Source organism: Poecilia formosa, unplaced genomic scaffold, assembly GCF_000485575.1.
Source record: "Poecilia formosa unplaced genomic scaffold, Poecilia_formosa-5.1.2 Scaffold205, whole genome shotgun sequence".
NCBI classification, from domain to species: Eukaryota; Metazoa; Chordata; class Actinopteri; order Cyprinodontiformes; family Poeciliidae; genus Poecilia; species Poecilia formosa.
This window is the reverse complement of record NW_006800144.1, coordinates 256,870-278,346: the sequence shown is the minus strand read 5'-3', so window position 1 is coordinate 278,346 and position 21,477 is coordinate 256,870. Positions and strand designations below refer to the sequence as shown.

Sequence of the window (21,477 nt, the reverse complement as noted above, 5' to 3'; positions counted from 1 at the left end):
AATACTTTTAATTTTCAGCTTACCAATTTCTCCTTATATTGAAAACAATGTTCAGCTGAAGGTTAAACATTGCACAGCAGACATGGCTTTCTAAAAATATATAAAATGCTCCCACTCCAGTTCAGAAATTAAAAATCAACACATCATCTAATTCCCACTCCTTAATATAAGCAAAGATGCATATTTGACTGCACAGTTATTTCCACTGCCACATTGCAATGACTCGTGTTTTAAGTCTGGACTCTCTAAAACTGCCATCAAGAGTTGGTGCCCCTAGCAGCCCTGCTTTGAATAAGCAGGCAGAGAAACAGTGACTTGATGGATGGATGAATGCATATTTCTAGAAATGCAAAATATTGCACCATTAATATTCAAACAAATTCACAACAGTGCATAAGTTTTTTCTGTTGAGTAAATTTAGTGAAAAAAGATAACAGTTTAGCACTAATGTACTGAAATAGGCCTCAGGATAACAAAACTACAAAATTTGAATTCATAACCTACAGCGACGGCGTGTCATGGTGAGACAACATGGCATTCATTTGACAAGAAAACACTCATCCCGGCTGCTAGAGGCTGAAGAATTGACTTGGGATATAAATATTTGTGATATCTCTAGGGAAAACCAACATCTCTGGGTGATGGACGGAGGAACTGACACTCTCCAAACTCGACAGACGGATCATAAACGGAGTATTGAGGGATATTGTGGCTGTTTTTGAATTGGCCTTCACAACAACTTCCTCAGACGTACTTCCATTCATCCGGCAATAGTTTCAGATCAGCTTTTAAACGAGCAACTCGGCTCTGACTGCTTTGCTGACATGAACATAAGTTACTGATGAAAGCTTTTTGCAGCCACTGAGTTTTAAGATACATTTCATCAGCACTGAAAACAAAGTGCTCGGTTGTCATCAAGGCCGTCCTTGAATAGTGCCGCTTGTGTTTGGTTCTGTACCGAGTCAGTGGTGGCATTTCAAATCATAATACTATTTATTTGTGAATAAAAATGTCAGGTATTTTATTTAAGACAAACAAGTGTAATTTGTATGCGTTGTGTATTCACAGATCTGAAAGTTACACAACCAAAGGCCAAATTTCAGGAAAAAAAAATAAAAAATCATCTGTTTCCTGTGGAAGTTCTTTGTGTCTCAGTATTTGTAGCATGACATTGAAATTCCATCCAAGCATGAAACTTAATAGAGGGAGAAAAAAACAGAGTAAACATGTTTGCAAAGAAGAAAACAAAACAAAACAAATTTGACCTTAAAAGCTACAGAATATTAGACATCTCAAATATTAACTATGGAGTAGAATCACATAGGATAACAGAAGCTTTTCAGGAGTAATTTTATGGCTGGATGTGTGCCGTTACAATGGCATAAAGAATAGTAAAGAAACTACAGGAAGATCAAATTTGAGTCGCAGTCAGTTGCCCGTCTCTTCATCAGTAATTTCGTTATCTCCCGACACTTTTCTTTTACTCTCTTTCAAGCCTGCTTTGTCAGCTAGTCACTCCTGGTTCCATTATACGGCACAGGGCTCAGAGGGTGATATACGAGCGCTCCATAGAGCAACTTGGACATGAGAGACTGCTGGACATACATTATGCACATCACTCACACTTTCAGACTCTCGTCCGAACTATAAAGTGAGCTTTGAGAAAGGCGGCCTGGATGACAACACACAACTCAATTAGGATAGAGGTCAAAAAGGAATGAAAGCGCAGTGAATGATGGCAACGAAGAAGACGAGTGAAAGGGAGACGGAGGAGCAGGTAATAATTTAACAGTACAAAAGAGAGCAGAAAGTAGAAGTAGACATCTTTTTTTCTTTATTTTTACACAGTCCTTCGTCTCATATGGTGCTTTATTTTGTTAATTCTTACTGACCGAAAACAAGAGAAGTTTTGGTGTGATTTAACACCAAAGCAACAAGAAACTTGAGGCCAAAAACTGACAAAGCCTTGTTGCTCAGGCATTGAGAATTGTGTTATTGTAAACTTCTGGTTGTTACTTCATATGTCAGACTCTTTCAAGAAAAAATAGATTTCCTTTTTTCTCCTTGCTTGTTAGAGGTAACAAGAAAAAAAAGTTTTTACAGGCTTTCTGTCATGAGGTGAAGGACTTTGTTTCTTGTTCTGTATCATTTTCAGGTGATGTTTTGAGTCTTGATTATTGTTCTTGTGCACCGTGGTTCCATTTATCTCCCGTTTTTCATGTAACACCTATTGCTGAGTTGCTTTGTCAGTTTTTGGCCTCGAGTTTCTTGTTGTTTTGGTGTTGAATCGTGTTTGTTTTAAGGGTCGTAGTTACTCCTCGTGTCCTGTCATTTGACAACGTTTTGTCATTCGTTTTTCATTCATTTTGCTCTGCTATTGCTCATCTTCACCAATCGGACTCACCTGTTTTCAGTCCGGGACTTATTAAAACCCTAGTAGTTTGTTTTTGCTTGTCGGATTGTTCTGTGCTTTTTGCACCTTGCTCTGCCTGCTTACACTCTATTTTTCCTTGTGTAGTTTCTGTTTGGTTATCCTTGCTGCTGCTGCTCCTTATTGTAAGGTTTTGCAATGTGTTATCAAAGTACTGCTGATTTCCAATTTACTTTGGGTCCTCTGCTCATCAAAACATGACGCTTTCTTTTTAAACACCTCAAGAGTCCCATTTTTCTCAGTTAAGAACATGTTGCACAATATGGTGATAACTCTTAGGCTATTGATCAAGACCATTTTAAAACTTGAAATAGATATTCATAATGTTTAGAGTTGACCAAAAGATACAGAGAAGAAAAATAAATCTGGCTGGACCTTCTGTCATGCGAGAAGTTCATGAAATGTTTGTTTTAGTCATGATGATTGATGTGCCATAACCACTCTCAATCGGTTCTTTTTACAATCATGTTGTGTATTTTGATTTACATTAGGAAGTTTGAATAAAAACAAGCATTAAAGCAGAAGAAATGGGTATGTCCCATCAAAATGACTCTAAGCTGCTTTAACCAGTGTTGCCTTTAATTGGTAATACATTTTGGCATCAACCATTTGCAGATGTAAACAGAACAGCTAAATAATGGCTGATGGAGGTGTTGAAGAACATTGAAGGAAAAAAAAAAAACAGTAAGATATGCTAATTGGTATGCTTACTGAGAAACCCAATCAACATTTATTGCTTTGTATTTTGGACATTTAGATTCTGGGCCAACATGTTCAATAACCAATTATATAAAAGATTTAGTAAGATGCAACATGTCAAAATTTCAAATAGGGCAGTTTGTTACAGCAGATATCTAACAATCCACTTGGTAACACTTTATTTGAAGGGGTTTGCATAAGACTGACATGGCACTGTCATAAACATGACATAACACCTGTCATGAACATGAAGAAGTCTTTATGAATGTTTATGACAGTTGTCATGAAGCGTAATTTGGTAAATGACACTTTTAATGCAAAGTTGCTCTAAAAGTTGCATTAAAAGTCTATTAAAAGTGCCAACTTTGCATGATTTTGTAAATTATGATAATTTAATGCAAAGTTGGCACTTTTAATGGACTTTCAATGCAACTTTTAGAGCAACTTTGCATTAAAAGTGTCATTATTTACCGAATGCCACTTCATGACGACAGTCATAACCATTCACAAAGACTCTTTCATGTTTATGACAGTGTCATGTCATTCTTAAGCACATCCCTTCAAATAAAGTGTTACCATACCTGGTAAACACTTAACAGCCATTTTGGATTTTGAGTTTGGGTTTGGTAATTTTCCAATATCCCCATATTTCCTTTTGGAATGTTGAACTTCTTCCACCTTCCTGTCAATTCTTCCTGGATGACTTTGGCAAATTCCAATTTTCTTCACCAGTGAGAATAAACGACAACAAAAAATCCATCTTTTAATCAAACATATCCAGCAGACAGCTGTGTTTATTTATTCATTTAAAAAAGCTCCATCAGTTTTCCAATTCAGCAACATTCAAGGCAAGATGAAAAACAGTGTGACAGGAGATTAAGAATGGTCAACCTTTGTGATTGTGTGTTACTACTGTGATATTGAAGATGCGAGCTAGTGCTCCCACAAAGTGCAATTCAGCACATGCTAAAGAAGAGTCTACATGGAGAGGTAAACTGAAAAAAGTCACCTGTGTGCCTTCGTATGAATGCTTGCTGAGGATCTGGTGAGAGCAGAGATGATGGAGGAGGCTGCCTCACTAAGCAGGGTCATAAAGTCGCTGTGCTGATTCTGTCAGCTCAAAATATTTACCATCCCTTAGTCTCTGTCTCTCTCCACTCTCTCACATATGTAGAGGTACAAGTATGCACACATGCAGGCATGAGATGTACTTACAGCAGGCGTCCATCACACTCCTCACAGCGTGCATGCCCTTGGTTATCGTCTCTCTCGCCCTTATGGATTACGGGCTGCATTTCTCTGTCTCGAGTATTGCTATCTCGTTTTCACACTGGCACATGCGGATGCAGAGCGTAGCCTCCACCACTGTCTTACCCGCTCTAAGAAAAAACACAGTGGGAGGGAGAAACATTTATTTTCTTGTCCCTTTTTTCAATGTCAAGGCGTTTACACCAGCTAACAAATACCTTTGAATAAACTCTTTTTTTGTGTGTTTTTATTTAATTTTTTACATTTCCATCCCCTCTGACCATTATTCTGTTTCCAATCTATTCTAAAGTTATGATGTCTCTTAAAACACTGTCGCACATGCCTAGCCTTCCTTTCACGGTGATAAACCGCAGCAAAGATTTGTACTGTGAACAACAGGCTTGGTAATATATTTTCAATAAAAATGTTGACTTCATGTGGCAGCGGAGATGTGAGCCAAACAAGATGAAAAGGCTTGTGTTTGAAACTTTTTCAAGTAACTTTAAGAAAACCGAGTTAGTAAATCTTCACTGTCCTCAAATATGTCTACATGAGAAGAGTATGAACATTTGAAGATACGTTTTTCTGCACTTCTATGAGAACAACACTTGAACTAATATTTGATATTGAATTCAAATGGTACACTGAATTGAGCATTGCTCAAGCTTTCATTGGTCAAACTGGAAGAAATATATCGCAACTGGAAAACTTGCAGGACATCAACCAGGCAGTATGGGCAAGGAGGGGAATAATAAGAGAAGCTGCCAAGAGGCCATTGGTGAATCTGGAGAAGATTCAAATCCGACCTCTGCAAGAGTAGCAAGAAGACATTACCTGTACAAACAGAAGCCACAGGAAGTCCAGAAATTTGCAAGTCATATAGAAGGACACAAGTATTTGAAAGAACATTTCTCCGCAAATGTAACTTTCATGTTTTATGCAATTGGAATTACTCGATGCAAAAGTCCATCCATCAATCCATCCAGTGTAGTTGTCAGGCAAATGCATGTCCACATCTCCATGGTAATCGCATGAGAACAGCTGCTCATCAGTTTTTGTTGTGATTTTCAAACATATGCCCGCTCTGTTATTTATAATTCTTTTAATCTATTCGTGAGAACAGAAACGGTTCTCGCCTCTGTTAGTGTTGATGGCGTCTACCATGCTTTGCTTCTTCACAAAGACATTGGAAAGCATCAAATCAACTGAATTTTGCTCGTCGGAGAAAAAGGGAGAGGCTCGGAGTGAAAACCAGGCATGAATATTTGAAGAGTCGGAATAGCAATGCGAGTGAATCCAAGGAACATGAATATGCTTACAGCTCTGACAGATCTACACATTACACTAAACCAGCACAAGAGTAGCAGCGAACAGTTCAAATCTAAATCATTATGGATACGGCGTCTGCAGGGCAAATTGACCATATTCCCTTAAATCTTGTCAATACAACTGCTGTCAATCGGGTTTCAGCAATATGCGGGGTTCTTTCCCGTCTAACGGTGTGTAAAACTCTAGTTATTCTTAAAGACTTGCCACACCTGATTATCATAAAATAGCAAATTAGTTTTTAATCACTTATTGAATATGGTAAATGGTAAATGGCCTGCCCGTACTTGCGTAGCGCTTTATCAAGTTGAGAGGACCCCAAAGCCCTTCACACTACATTCAGTCATTCACCCATTCATGCACACACATTCACACACTGATAATGGGAAGTTCCATTAGTCCCAAGACAAAGGACACAATTCAGCATGTTTTTAAAGGCTGTTATCAAAGTTTACAGCAGTCTTTGTTTTCTCTCTGTAGTTCTGCTGTTAGTTGATAATGCATTTAGATGTAAAATGATTTTTATTCATTTCATGTAAAGAAATGCACTTGTTTTTAGTATTTTGGTCACTGATCAGATCAAATGAGGGAAAATGGGCAAATTTGCATTGCTGACTGACTGGTGCATCATTAATTTAATTGTATATTTTTTTATGAACATGTAATCAGAAACACTATTTCCACTGATTGCAGTTTGGACTCTTATGAAGTATTAGAAATTATGATCCAAACTAATATAACTCCACCTGCTGGTAGATGATATTTACTGGAGCCACAACCACTTTCCCTTAGTTCAAGACAACAGAGATGACAGAAGGAGCTTATGTGTCTTGTCAGCGCTTTCACTTCATATTCATTTAATGCTTTGAAGATGCTTTATTTTTATGATCTGATGGTGTCATTTCTGCTAACAGCCTTCTGTAGCCTTCAAACGGATGAGAGTCTTCACTCTATCCCATCCACACAAAGACGGATATGTTTTTCTTAAACAAATATTGTACCTCAAAGAGGCTGTACAGTGACTCATAAACCATAGAAAAAAACAAAAACAACAACAACTTGGTTTTAAATACGTATTTCCTCAAGTGTCCAGCTTTCTTCTAACCCATCAGGTGAAACAATCGTTCACACACAACCCTCCACTGCTGACCCATTTCTTTGGGAATCCTCTGCAAAGCCACCAGGTTCACTCTCCTTTCCAAACTTCTTTGTCTTGAACAGAAGTGGTTTGTCTGCCGGAGAAGAGAACCTGTTGTTTACCTCGTTACTCTTCCTCTTTACCTAAATCTTTCAAACCACTTCTTCACACTTGCTAATGAAATGGCAGAAAAGCTAGCTAATGAATCAAACACTGTTCCTGCCTTACAGCAACCACAAATTATTGATAAACCAACAGAAGCTTTAAGCCCCAACGAGTGTCAATGGTCACTTCTGTCCGGGTCTGTAACTTTCTCCAACAACATAATTGGCTAAAATGCACCATTTATCAGCAATATGATGCCTCAGTTTTGTTCCTTCTGCCCCAGACCTTTCCCCACAAACTCTACCTCTCCTCTTCCCAAGCTTTATAGTTCAGATGAAGACTTTTCCTGTTCAACAAAAAAATCTTGAGAGTCCAGTTCACCATTTTCCCCAAACATTTTATTTATAGGGTACTCCATAATCAGGAACATAATTTTTTTTTAATGTCAGTACGAGATAGTTTTCAGGATTGACTGTTATTTTGGACAACTTTCCATTTTTGCTCTGCAAATTTAGTTCTCCAACTCGGCCCCAAAGTATTCACATACCAGCTTTGTTTACCTAATTGACTGCAAAAAGCAGAATATTGCACTGAAGATTCCATCATTACGTTTCAGATTTTTATTAGGAATAAATTAAGGATACCATGGATATTTTCCTCCACTATTATAAACTACTTTGGCACGATCTATTACAAATAATCACATCAACATACATTGAGGCTTGTGGTTGCAATGTGACATTATAGGAAAAGATCACAAAGGGTTAAGATGGTAGGCAGTGCGTGAAATATTCTTCTCACAAAAACTGCTATCATCTCTTTATCGCACAGCGGCTGTTTTATTTACTTTCAACTTCTGTCTAATGAAAGGTTTTAACATATACTTATCTCCTCTGTAAGAGAGTAGCCATGGAGCAGAATTTTTAACTGGCAATTTGAAAACACATTAACTCCATTAAGCTCATTCATCCTTCAGCTGCCCACCAAAGTAAACATCCCTTTTAGCAGCAAGTGACTGAATAAGCACTTTATAAGTAGACAGCTGCTCCATAGTGAAGTAACTTCCTCACTGACCAGGTGGATGGCCCATCAAAGTATTTCTGTTTTCCTCACCTGCTTTTTAAAAAAAAAAATTTCTCCACACTATTATTTTGTTGTGCTGTTTGTTGCTCAGGTTTGGCTTCTCTCATCTTCTCTCTCCATTTTCATCACCCACTAATTAGTCTCATGGGTCCTGAACAAACGAAAGACATCAGTAGCTGGAGATGAATCTAGACAGAGACAAATGAGAGCAACTTTTCTGGAGCATCTATAAATAGATGTGATAGTAAAGCTGTCCCCTTTGCGCTAAAGAAGCCTTTTCAAAAATGCAAATATCAGACGAACTGTTAATTTAAGAGTAAGGAAGAGCATACTTTGCTTTCCATGAAAAAAAAAAAAAGAGGATTATTTTTTGTTTTTAGACCCTCTGAGCATTTTTTTTTGTTTTGTGTTTCATTGGTTTTTTATATTGAAGGGGGAAAAACTTTCCAGGGGAAAAAAAAGTTTTTAACACACAAAAAAAATGCAGTGGATAGTTTAGTCCATCATCCATGTTGATTTTGAATGCAATTTTTCCAAGTAAGAGAACACAAATACAGTAAAGTACAACTGTGTCTGTGTTGTAGCTACATTTCAAAAACGGATTCAAAGACAATATTTTCAAAACCATAAAAAAACGTGCGCTTATTTCTTGTAATTGGTTTTTTGGCTGTTGAGCTAAAAACGTGCAGAAAACGATGCTGAATGTGCAACTCTTTAATACCACATTCAAAATTTTCTATCTTGTTTCTTCAAGGCTAATGTTGCAGTGTTTATTCTTGTACCACACGTTTACGAGGACACCTATTGTTGTCGGTCTGTGCGAATCTTGTGTGTGTGTGTGTGTGTGAGAGAGAGGGAGAGACGGAAATGGAGCAAGAGTTCTTCTTTCAAAGCTTTCTGTTTAACACAAAGCTCACTGCAGAGCCATGTAAATGTGCTGGAACGCTTCGCTGCTCTACAGTCCTGTTTGTCTAATACAGTGTGTTTAACTGTGAACTCTGCTGCTTGTTTTCTGGTGCGTGTAGCTGCAGTGTGTTATCTCACAGTGTGTCATCTGTTTGTTTATGTTCGCTACATTTTGGGAAGAATGCGTGTGTGTGTGTGTGTTTTGTCCACCTTGGCTGAACACGTGGAATCACACACCGACGGAAGTGGAGAGGAAAAATGTCTGTCCAAATCGACAAACTATGGAGTAGCAAACACATTTCCATTTCTTCTGTTTCAAAATTACACAAATTCTTAGAAAATAATTTTTATACTCTTGATCAAAATTTTAAGACTGATTGAAAAGTGGCAAGAAATCACATTTTGCACTCTTGGCTCGTGAGGTTTTAAGTAGAGCTTCCAAATACAAAACAGAGAAATGGGAGTGAGTAAGTAAACGACCAACCATTGAACTGAAATGGGTTGTTCATCAGCTGAGCAAACGTTTAAGACCACAACATTTAAAAGTCCAGCTCTTTGCAAAAATGCTAATTCAGTGTCCTTTTCTGTCAGACATCCACACCTTTGGCTTTGTTTGGGTGGCAAATGAATTTTTCAAAAACGGACACCTGATGTGAGTGTATGCATGGTTGTTTGTCCATATTGCCTTGGAACGGACACCCTGTCTTGCTTTTATGACCACTGGAGCCTCAGCAGGAGTCTGAAAGGATAAGCGGGTTTAGATGATGGATGGATATAAATAACTCTGGGTTATAGATCCAGGAGGGTCCCCAGTGACAGTCTCCTCCATTTAAGGAGATCTCAAGGCATTCCCCGGCCAACGTCGACATACAGTCCATCCAGTGGGTTCTGGGTATTCCCTGGAGTCTGCTCCCAACACCTACAAATCCAGGAGGCGTCGGATTCACCGAACATCTGCACAAAAAATAAATAAAAGTTGATTCCGTTTGGTACGGAGAGGCAGGATCTCTGCTCCTGGTTCTATCTAATGAGGAATCTCATCCTGTTACTAAAGCTGCTGGATAAAATGAGCACTAAAGAAGCTCACTGTGTCCAGTAACAAATGCTTTGGGTTGGGATTTAAATCTCATGACTGCAGTCTGTGGTGTATTGCACATCTTATACTTTGCGGTTCTCACTGTTTTTACATTTTCTTCTGTACTTTGTTGGACAAAATAAATAAAGTAATCTCGATTTTGATATTGGAAACATTGCAGCCAGATAAGGGGCTTTTTGGCCTTGACAGACCAACTAACTCTCGTCCCCAAATATAAAAAACATAAAATGATAAAACCTGAATTTTTAGTTTATTCATCAAAAGAACTCACAGAGCGCCGCACATTATAACAGATTCGGTCATATCATTTTTTCAATAACTAAAATTTGTGCCTTCATTTTCTCTGCTGTCATGGAGAATAAAAACTGATGCTGGTCATTTAGCACAGCAGGAAACAAACGAGGAAAACAAACGGCGGCGCTGTTCAGAGTGTGATGGGGCAAATGTTGTCCCATTACATCTGGCTTGCTACTTCAAAGTGTTGGTGTGATGAGAAGTGAACCGTAGGATCCACTCGGGGACAAAAACCAACTGATTAATATGAAATTTATGATAGATTTTTTTTTTTCTTGAAGAAGATGGTCTGTAATCATCTGTTTCCTCTTGTTATCAAATTATGAGTCTATTAGATCAGAGACTGGCTTTCTGAGCCTTTTAATCAGTGTGTTTAAATTGATCCAATATTAGATTTTAGATATTAATTACTTTTTTAAATGGATTTTACCTTTTTAACAAAGTCATAAGCTTCCTGATTTCCTCACCACGAGTTTATTAATTTACAGGGCTCTCCATTATTCACCTCCGTGTCTGTGTCGAATCCGTCTTCACCCACTAGTCTGTACATTTATCTTCCACATACATTGTCAGGCAGCACACGTTTGATTCCACTGTTCTCCTTTATTTTCAGAGTGCGCCTACTCAATTCTGACCAGAAGGAGAGAAAAACATGCACAAAAACAGCACAACAAGGCAGTAAAGTAAAATTGGAAATCATTTTTACTTTGACTGCTTGGGAAAAATAATACTTTTTCAATACAGTAAATTCTTATAATAAACAATGCCAGCTTGAACTAAACCAATTTCTTGTCTCATAAAAACCGAGAGCACAAGATTAGCTGTTTACGGTGCATCTTTTCAAACCTCCTTAGTGGGTTTTTTAAGGGCTTGTTGTGTAGCAAAGGCGACTTGATGCATAAATGTCTTGGTTTTCCAGGATAAACACTTTGGTTTCGGTTTAACTGTTCTGTGGCTTGTGCTTTCTAACTCATTTTTTGCTAAAATGAATACAAGTTTAATTTGTTTTACTTTAAGAATGACATCCAAGTACCTCACCACATCATGGACTCTGTTTGGGAACATAATTCATCAAGTAAAAGTTTGAGTTTTTACATCATGTGTGCAACAATTATCACGACCGAGTGCTATTCTTCAAAGTGAATTGGCAAATACCACAATGCTTACTCTTCCCCTGTTCACAAGGTTGACAATTTAAGATTTAATTTTTTACACAAGGATTTTGGTCAAGGGACTGAGATTGCAATTGAAAGAGGCTAATATTTAGGAAATGTTTTGTTGTTTTATGAATAAATATTCAAAACTTCCTCATACTAAATATAGTAGTAAGGTTTCCAAAGCTTCTATAAAATTAACAGGCCCACAGCATCACAGGTGCTTGGGTATGCTTTCAAGTAGGCATATTGTATACTAGATCCATCAGGAGTGTTTCAAGGTGAAAATTCATGTCTTTTGGCCAAAAGGACAAAGTTTTAGTAAAAATCTCAGTAACTCTTAAAACGCCATGTTTCAATGGGCAAAAAAAAAAAAAAAATTATCTGAATTGATCAGAATTTTTATAGATGCCAATATTTGACACATTTAAATAAGTTTTCATTAGCGTGAAACGTCTTTGCCCATTGGTTGTAGCTCTTCTATTGATAAAGCTGCTGCTTTGATAAACGGTACCTATTAGTTACCCTGCTGATCAGTAAGCCCTTCACATTGCCACTAGTTTAAAAGAAAAGCAAACCAATCAATCAGCCACAGCTATTCAATTATGTTCCATCATGCATTTAATTTATTGCTGTATTTGTATAATCCTGATTTGGAAGTCGCATACTACCAACCACAAAACATTCCCGCAAAAAAGCTAACTGTATTTATATACTTTATGGGAAGCCGGTCTTAAGTAAAGTGCCTGAATTGACTTATGCCTCCATTAGATGTGCTGTGTTTGGTATCCATGGAAATGTGGCTCTTGCTGACATTGTTCTCATGGCTGTAAAGACATTGTGATGTTAATACAGTTAAGTCATGCTGCGCACAGGCTGTGGTGCCCCATAGCATTGATTGATGACCACGCTGTCAGTTCAATCTAAGAAATGCATTGAGAGAGACGGAGAAAGAGGCATTAGTGTATGACAAAAAAAAAAAAAAATGGGAGGGAGAAAAATGGGTTGGCTGAAAACAAAGGGAGGAAGAGAAGGTGTAAACGGAGTTGGTCTGAAAAGCAGCAATGGAAGAGGTGAATTTCAATTTTGAAATGAAATCAAAATAATTGTAGTTGAGTTTAATTAAACACTTACATGTGATCTAAACTTTTTATGTATTTTTCACATAATCCCATTTAAAAGCACAATCCAGTAACTGTTGGCTTCAGTTGTTATGAAAATTCTTTTTATATCAAAAACAACTTAAAATTTGCAGCCATATCTGCCACTTTGAAACTGGCCTCCGTCTCTTTAAGAACCTTTTACCTTTCCGACACTCCCACTTCAGCATCACAATACTTCTCTGTGCTGTTCATTGGTTCATAAGGCTAAAAAATGTCTATTTGGCATAATGCCTCCTTTTAAGACTTTCAGATTACGTTGCTTTGACTTGGGTATTTTATCAGGCTTTCTGGTTAGTCCTCCACTTGTAACCTCCCCATAATACACATGACGAAGTTATCGACGGCTTTAAGGTGTTGCACAGTACTTTGTATTACAATGTTTTGTCATGCATGTCACATTTTATTGAAATTTGGAACCTTTTAAACCTTAAATCATAATCTCAGCAGCTGCCATCAACGTTGACTGAAGTAACGATGCAAACGGGGAAACTAGCTGAATGCAATTTCAGCAATTCAGTCTTCAAGCTTTCAAGCATCTTTGAGCTTAAACACAAACGTTAATTCAATTTATTTTGAAGCATTTTGAAGAAAGAAATGTCATAAGCATTGTTTGAAAAAGGAGCCAGAGGGCTTGAATAAGAAAATATGCTTGATGATATTTCCTTTGGTGCGTTTGTTTGTTGTTTGACAACATGAGTGTGTCATTTGTTTGTTTGCTTTTTTTTTTTCCTCACCATCTCACAGAAAGCATACATTGTCAAACTACTGAGTTAAAGTGACAGGCATGAAAACAATGCCGGGCTTTGAGTGAAATGATACGGAAATTCAGATGTATCACAGCGAATGACTCATTGGCACAGCCAGTTACAGTAAATCACGGAGGGACTCGGGGACTGGAAATTGACAAAAAGTAGCCGCACACACTCTCCAGAAGTACGGGGGTGATGTCATTCCATTTATTCTGTTGTCATCTATATCAGTGATTCTCATTGCTCGACTCGGTCGCACTGCAGAAACGACCATGCGACGAACACACGCGGTGCACGCAAACGCACACCGAGATCCTTCTGGACACCTATTGATTCTTGCTGTTTATGCTTGAAGGAAAAATTATTAGCATTCTAGGGTCACCACAGAAAACTCTTCTACACACGGCAACATATCGGCACAGGAACAAACACCGCTATTGATTCAGCTGGGATGCTGAAAACAGAGACAATATGCCCGGTACCCTATCCCAACTCTGTATTATCAAATGCTTTTATGTTGATCCGTAGGTTTTGTCTGCATAAAGTGATCAGAAACATGTAAAAGGGTTTAGACCGCTGCTGTGAATCACGACTGTGAAAAGGAAAAACATCATTAGTCCATTATCCTGCTTGACAAACATTAAGCCCTCTTTCTGCTCGACTTTGATGCATGTCCCCAATCCAGATTGTGCTTACAGATAAATTGGTTGGATTACACCTGAATCGAGAATATTGAATGCTTGTTCAACATGCAAATTTTAAAGTAGATTTATCTTCCTTTGCTAAGGAACAAATTGGAATATGTACCACGTTCCCCACATTGGTTCCTTTTAATCTTGTATGAAATTAAATTCTTTCCCCTCCATTACAAGAGCGACGCGAGCCTTTTTAGGTATTAATAATTGCTACACATGCAGTATTCTGATTGAATTCATGCTTCGTTGTTAATGCTTTCAGACGTATTCCTGTGCACCGCTGCATGTGTTTTGGTTGATTAGGTTTCCGATGAATCTTGGATGCATTTCACTTGTGTTTTTCCTCAGTCTGGACGTGGTTCAGGCAGCAGGTATTAGGTTACTTTGTGGAAAATATCTCCTGATGTCCAGAGGAAACCACACAGCTGTGTTGGACTTTATGAAACTGTCCAACTCTGTACAGCTACATGAAGGCTGCAGCATGTACATTTCTTAAAGATCCTTTTTTCTCTCTCTCTCTTTTTACTTGGATACTACAGGGGTCACTGTCAGTGACAGTAACAGTATAGTGTGAAACAGAAAACCTGTGAAAAAAATGGAATCCAAAACAGCCCATCAGAGCCAAGAAGAGGGCCTTAGCGCTGTCAATCATTCTTGTGTATGTGTTGATCGTAACTTCCCTTCTTGATAGGCTACATCTAGCTTTCCACATTGGATCCTGCCATGAATGCTTAGTCCAGTTAGCTTAGCCACAGGTGACTGTGGATAAACAGTTTTCCTGGAACGCTAAGTCTTCTCCGCCATTAACACAATGAGCAGTTCGTACATGAGCATCATTGATGTCTTCATCACAATCTTCTTGGCTTTGATTGCTTGTTTAGTACCGACTGGGAGAAGTGCATATCTGCACTGGGACGTGAAAGAGGAGGTATATTTTTCATCACAGATTGTCTGTCTCATGTTGTGTGGTGACAGTTTTTACAAATATAAAACAAAAACATAATTTAGGAAAGTTACATTCTGAACTTGCTCTGTTTGGACATTTTTCTCATTGCATGTATGCATTTGGATTAGAATATCGGCTCCAGTGTCCCCTTGCATGCAAGAGTGGTACTGAAAAACCTGAGGAAAGACTTGTGTGCTATTATGTAACTGCACTAGTCACAGAAGTGTGAAACAGTTTCATATTGTAGACTTTACATTGGTCTAATGGAAATGGAAGTTTCTTAACATGGAAAAAAAGCACAGCAGTGAACTATAAATCCTCGTTGTCTAAAAGTTTTTAAATTTCACATTGGAACTGACCTTCTTGAATTGAATTGTCTTTAAAACTCCTTTTCACTTCATTTCTTGTTTGCATTCATTTTTTTTTTCTTTCTCTTCAGCAAGTTTAGAGTCAGCAGTTTTCCCAGTCATGGCAGTTTGGTATATTCACTGAGAGAAAGCTTTTATTTGGGAAAGAGAGAGGAGGGGGGGGGAATCAAAAGCCACTGAGGCGTTAAGGTCATGCAATTTCCGCAAATAAAGACCAAATGTATGCTTGTGCACAAGAGTGAATGTGTGCATGAGACAGAGACTGATGAAGATCGAGAGACGTGCTAAAGTGAGATAGGAAGTGAATTAGGGAGTACAAGGAAGGGAGCAATAGAGACTTTAAGGTATGGAGAGCAAGGTAAGGAGAGCGAAAGAGTTGGAGAGCCAGATAGGCGAAGATAGTACAGCCTTGCAGCGAGAGTCTGTATCTCTTGCCACCAATGCCTCCACATGCTGCACTTCAACTAATGGACTCTGTCTTCCTCTACTTTCTTATCAGCCCTCTGTACCTTTTTCCATCCTTCCTTCCTATCTCAAACGTACTCAAAGGTGCGCTATCTTTCCACTTAACGGCTCCACCTCAATCTCATTTTTATCGGGCTTTCGTCTCTCTTTCTCCTCACCACTATCTCACTCTTAAATGCTTCCGGTCTTCTTCTTCTGTCTCCCCCTCGTCATTTTTCATCCATCTCTCCATCAGCAGTTCACCCACACCTCTGGTGTCCTTATCTGTTCACCGAACTGGGTGAAGATCTATTTTTAGACATTTTGCTCCGTCCTGCGTTGGTCCGTCTTCAGCTCTTTTTGGAAGATCCATTGCATTTCTGATGGATTTAACATCTGGTCTGGTCATTTCATTTTCGCTTAACTAAAACACGTTGTTTTATTTGAATCGTTTCAGATGACCCAGGAGCAGTACATCCTGGCGGCCCAACCCAACCCCCTCCACCAGCGAGGGGCGTCGGAGTGCAGTGGCCAGGTCTACCCAGCAGTCGGCATCTACGGCTGGAGGAAGAGATGCTTGTACTTCTTCATCCTCCTCCTACTCGTCACAATGATTGTCAACCTGGCACTCACCATCTGGATTCTCAAAGTCATGAACTTCACTCCGGTAAGAGGCTTCTGCGTGCTTACATCATTAAAGTGCCAAGGTGTTTTATGGGATTGGCGCAGAAGATGCTTTAAATGACTTGAAAGGATTCGCTTAAGGTACTGATGCCAACATATGATTGATAATAAAATTAAGAGCAGGTAACTGATGAGACCCAAGTAAATCTTAGCATCTCATTGTGTTTCACCCTGATAGCCGTCCATTACATATATGAAATAATAAATCTTATTTCTCTTTTCGTGTGTTTTGGCACAAAACACACAAAGTATTGCTGAAGGGGATTTATTGTTGCAGAGGGCACCTTGTGTTGGAGATAATGTGGCCAAAAAAAGGCAAAGCTTGGTGCAGGATTTTCTCTAAGTTATTGTCTGCTCTTCTCCCTTTATTCACATGTACCTTATCCCATGGAGGGTGGAAATCTCACTCCACAGTTTTGATAATAACTTGCAAGACTGACAGTATCGGTGGAGTGTCACACTTTTTTTAATGCTCACTGCTGTTCTGAAGCCTGGGCTTCTTTTTTTTTTTTTTTTTGCAGATGAAAATCCATGAGCAAAAGGATGGTTAGATCTTATCTGAGCTGTTTGTTCCCTGGTTTTGCTCGCCTCCAAAAGGTTTCCCACTGGAGCAAGCAGTGAAAAATAAAAGTCAAATGGCGTGATGCTGAGTATCTAGTAGCCTTGACTGAGGATATACACTTTTGTACTTTTGGGTTGTTTTTAAGTGATTTAATCTCCTAAAAAGGCTGAAAACAATAATACATGAAAAGAAAATAGAGGGCTTTTAAGGTAGAAACTAACATCCCAAAGTGTTGCTGTCAGTTTTCATAGCAAAAAATGTGATGAAGGCTTGTCGGGATGCTTCAGCAGCACTCCGCTAAAAGAGGATCTTCACAGTGCATTCTCTGGTCAGGGTTTTGGCCAGGAGAGATCCTTAGTGAAATGTAATCTGATATGCTTAAGTTGAGCACATCAGCAGAGATCTATAAGCGCAGGTCGATCTAATTTTGGATTCGGCCTCAGATGCCCTTTCATGGAGCTGCAGCGTTATGAAAGCTGCCATTATCACTTATTCCACACTTTGTGCACATTTCATTGTTATCGGCTGTTGGTACCACAACCTCTGCTCAAAGGTTGGAAGCGAAAAATGCTCCAAATGGGATCATATAAAATAAAAACACTAGAATTCAGCTAGAGGGAGGAAACGTTAAAGCAGAAACTCTACCACCAGTCATTTTATGGAGATGCTGGGGAGAATTACTTTTGAATGACTATAACTGATAATTAAATGACAGTAGCTCCCCAATAAGTGAGGATTATGTCTATAAAGTTGGTAGAATGTGTAAAAACTTTTCTTACTATTCAGTGGAATTAGCAAGGGTTAATGTAGTCATTTCACTACGATCAGGATTGCTTGCTTTTTGGATGTTTTATAAGCAAGTTTTTATTTTCATAATTATAAACTATCCATACACCTGTTTTGCCTGGTGCACTGAGACTCACAAGATTATATTGTAACAGTATATATATTCAAATGAGGTACGTTTTAAATTGTGAACATCTGCTTACTCATCCTAACTTTATATCCCATGTTTTATTATGCAAACATCAGAATATAACTGAACTATATAATTGAAATATTTCTATTTTGAACCATTTCTGGAACATTTCTTAACCTTTAGATGGCCAGCAGGATTATGGGAACCAAAGTCTGATGCTAATACAGGGAACCTCTTGTTTAGGATAAGAGGTGGTGTGAATTACATTTTGGTTAGGAATAGATTCGTAATGGTTAGGGAACACGTCCACTTTAGGAATAAATACTGTTACTAAAACGAATGGAAATGAATGCAAAGTCCAAAAATGGGTAGAAATACAGACCTGTGTGCGTATGTGGCCATGAACATGTCGGCTAAAGCAAGTGTAAAAGACGATCAACATGTCGGGGGTGGTATAGCTTGTGAAATACGAAGAAGCTTGACAAATCCCAAAGGAGTAAAACTTAACCCTATTAAGTTTTTGGCAAAAAAAGGGATAATTTACAAGACTTGGACTGTATTGAAACACTGAGGATGTATTTGATATGCTGTGGCTGAAACTGTACATGGAGGATATTATCATTTGAAGCAGCCAACCGGGTTTCATCTCCACCTCAGGACCTTTGCTGCTTCTCTCTCTCCCTTCTCTTTTCCTCATCTGCAAAGAAAACCCACAGTAAGTGAAGACCACTACTGCCATAACCTTTTTGAAGAAATAAGAAAACTCCTTTTTAATTTTATTTTTTAAATATTAACTTTAAACATTCTTCTGTCTTTTTAACTACACCGAAATGCCATTCTGAAAAAGAAAAATCTGATGGAAGAGTGAATTCTTCACTGACTCTAGTTGTGTATTTCAGCAAGTTGAAAACATGTTGCTCACCAAGAGCTTATTATTTGCAACAAATAGGCAATCTGTAAATGATCACATAGAGCTGAAGTCTCGTACAGCTACTCCAACCCTACCACAGCTCTTGGCATGGGAAAAAAAAAGAAACCCCCATTGTGCACATAGAATTAGAAGAAACGGGAGAAGATTTTGCAAAGGGCTTGAGGAAAAAAAAAACTATTTGAAGATGGGGCAAGGGAAAGATTAATGAAAATGAGAGGATATTTTTATATGGCTGAGTGGTTGTCCGTCTCCACATGGTGTAGCTCTAGTGTTTGAACATCCACACTCTTCTCTCTTCTCCCTTTCCTGCCCTCTCTGCCTCTCGAGTCCCCAGAGAGTCGGCTAGATATCGGTTTCAGAGTCGGAGGCAAAGTCGGTGGATGCTGAGTTGACACACATAGTCTAAACTCAATGCTGCATGACTCCTAACAGTGTAACTATATATAGTGTGGTCTTTTTTGTGTGTAGTTTTAGTTTTTGTGTCTGTAGTTTGATATATATATATATTTTTTATATCAAACTGTTTCAAATCTGGTGTTTTAAATTTTTTGTAATTTGATTATTTTTTAAATTCTCAAGATCCCTCCAGGTAAATCACCTAATTGGTAAACCAAACTGTTCTGTGAAGTCCTCAGAGAGACAATTAGTGAACTAACAGCATCGTAAAGATGAAGGACCACACGAGATATGTCGGGTGTGAGGCGGGGTGTGGGAGTTTTAAAGTCGAGCTAGGTTAAAAAACAAAAATGTGAAGCTCTGAACATCCCACCGAGCACCGTTTAATCCGTCTGAAAATGGAAAGAGTTTGATGCAAATGCAAACCTAATGAGATATAGCCGTCCACTTAAACTGAGGCCAGACAAGGACACCATTAGTCACAAACACGCAAGAGCCAAGTTGTAACTTTTGGGATGCCGACGATCAATCATTCAGGTGGAAGAATCTTTGAATGTATAGCATCCTAATGTTTTTATACACATTGGACTTTTACCATTTTCATTAAATGAAAAAAATAAGGATTCAGAATATAAACATGATTAAAAGGCACTGAAGCTGTTTACGCTACCCATTTTTGACAATATTGTTACTTTATATAATAACATGAAGAAAAAATATCATTTGTTTTTCCGATTTAATGTTCAAGATATTTTTCTCCAGGGAGACAATAAAGTTTCACTTGACACTTTTCAAAATATGTTGCCAAAAATTGTCAGTGAGATTTTTAAGTAACTTGGCATTTATTGTCCTTAGTCACTGTTTTCCTCATTCAAAACTACTTTTTGCATATAGTCCCCTTGGCTGAGGTATGAAAAATGCTTAAATTCACTGTAGAAGCAGTAGAGAAATAAACATGCAAAAGCAACTATGCACGATAGACTCCCGCTAACTTTCAAACAGTCAGAGTGCTTAAAAAAATGCACAGTCATCTTCTGACAATAACTTCATCTTTTTTTTGGTGTTTGGAAAATGAGCAATTTTAAAATCCTCCCAAATATTAAGTCACATTCGGCAGGTTTTACCGCTGTAAGCGTTGTACAATAGCTGCTAGAAAAAACAAACGTTACGTTGTTGCCACTGGTTATATCATTGGTGGTAGCGCAGGAGGCTCTTCTCCTTCTGGGTCTGTCTCACGATCAAAGATGTATGGTTGTACAATTGCGCATCTGTTTTCAGCAATTTCCACATGTACAAAGTGCGAGTGTAAGCGTTGAGTTGGGTGTGTGGCCAGCAGCGGCTTATTTGGATCTAAAGTGAAAAGAGACCCTAAACAGCTTATTCTGGAAGGACTGATCATACTCCAATCTGATTATCTAAGAATGAGTTTATATAAAACGTCTAATAAACATGTGTTGTATAGCATAGACCCACCCTAACATGTTGAAAGAAAAATAATGGGTTCCCTTTTAGGGATTCCTAGGGGCCTGCCAGTTTTTTTCCATCTAGAAGACGTCTTTCGGACACTGTTCGTCCCTTTAGGGACTCCAGGTCCAGGTTGTTGCTGGTTACTTTTTGCTGACCAAGATGTTCGTAGCAGGACTGGATGCTATAAAGAAGTTTGGCTCTTTGAACAGAACTTTTTAGGAAGCTATAAGTGGCTCAGACATTTCCAATAGCTTATATCCTACTCATTTTACCACATTACAGTTTAGAGGGAACTGTTTCTGTGATGGAACCACATGGGAAATCCCTGAAATTAACATTTTATAGTCCCAGAGAGGATGCTCTACTTCATTCATGAACCCACTGTTGCATCACATTAGCTAAAGGCTGCTGGGTTTGCTATAGACCTCAAAAGTGACATTGTCACAGCACCAGGAGGCGAGAATATCTGTTGACAAGATGAGAGAAAAGCTACAGTTATCAGCAGTGGCTGTGTGTGTTTGCCAAAGTTAAGTAGTACTGGAAGGTTTAACGCATCCTTTTTTAATTAAAAGTGTTAACAATTGAAAATGAGACCCATATGATCTGTGGTAGAATTTTTGCTAAATATTGTTGCATAACCATCAAAAGAAGTGAAGCACGAATGTTGAATGTG

General features: G+C 38.4%; 1 protein-coding gene across 3 annotated transcripts in view; it reads left to right on the top strand.

Moving 5' to 3' along the window:
- Nucleotides 1-21,477, top strand: part of LOC103148418 (zeta-sarcoglycan-like) — a 239,889-nt gene that overhangs the window by 176,114 nt on the left and 42,298 nt on the right. For all 3 annotated transcript variants that reach the window (XM_016679226.1, XM_016679227.1, XM_007567181.2), the window contains exon 2: nt 16,303-16,512. In XM_016679226.1, coding sequence (XP_016534712.1) covers nt 16,303-16,512 — 210 coding nt within the window. The remainder of the gene's footprint in view (nt 1-16,302; nt 16,513-21,477) is intronic.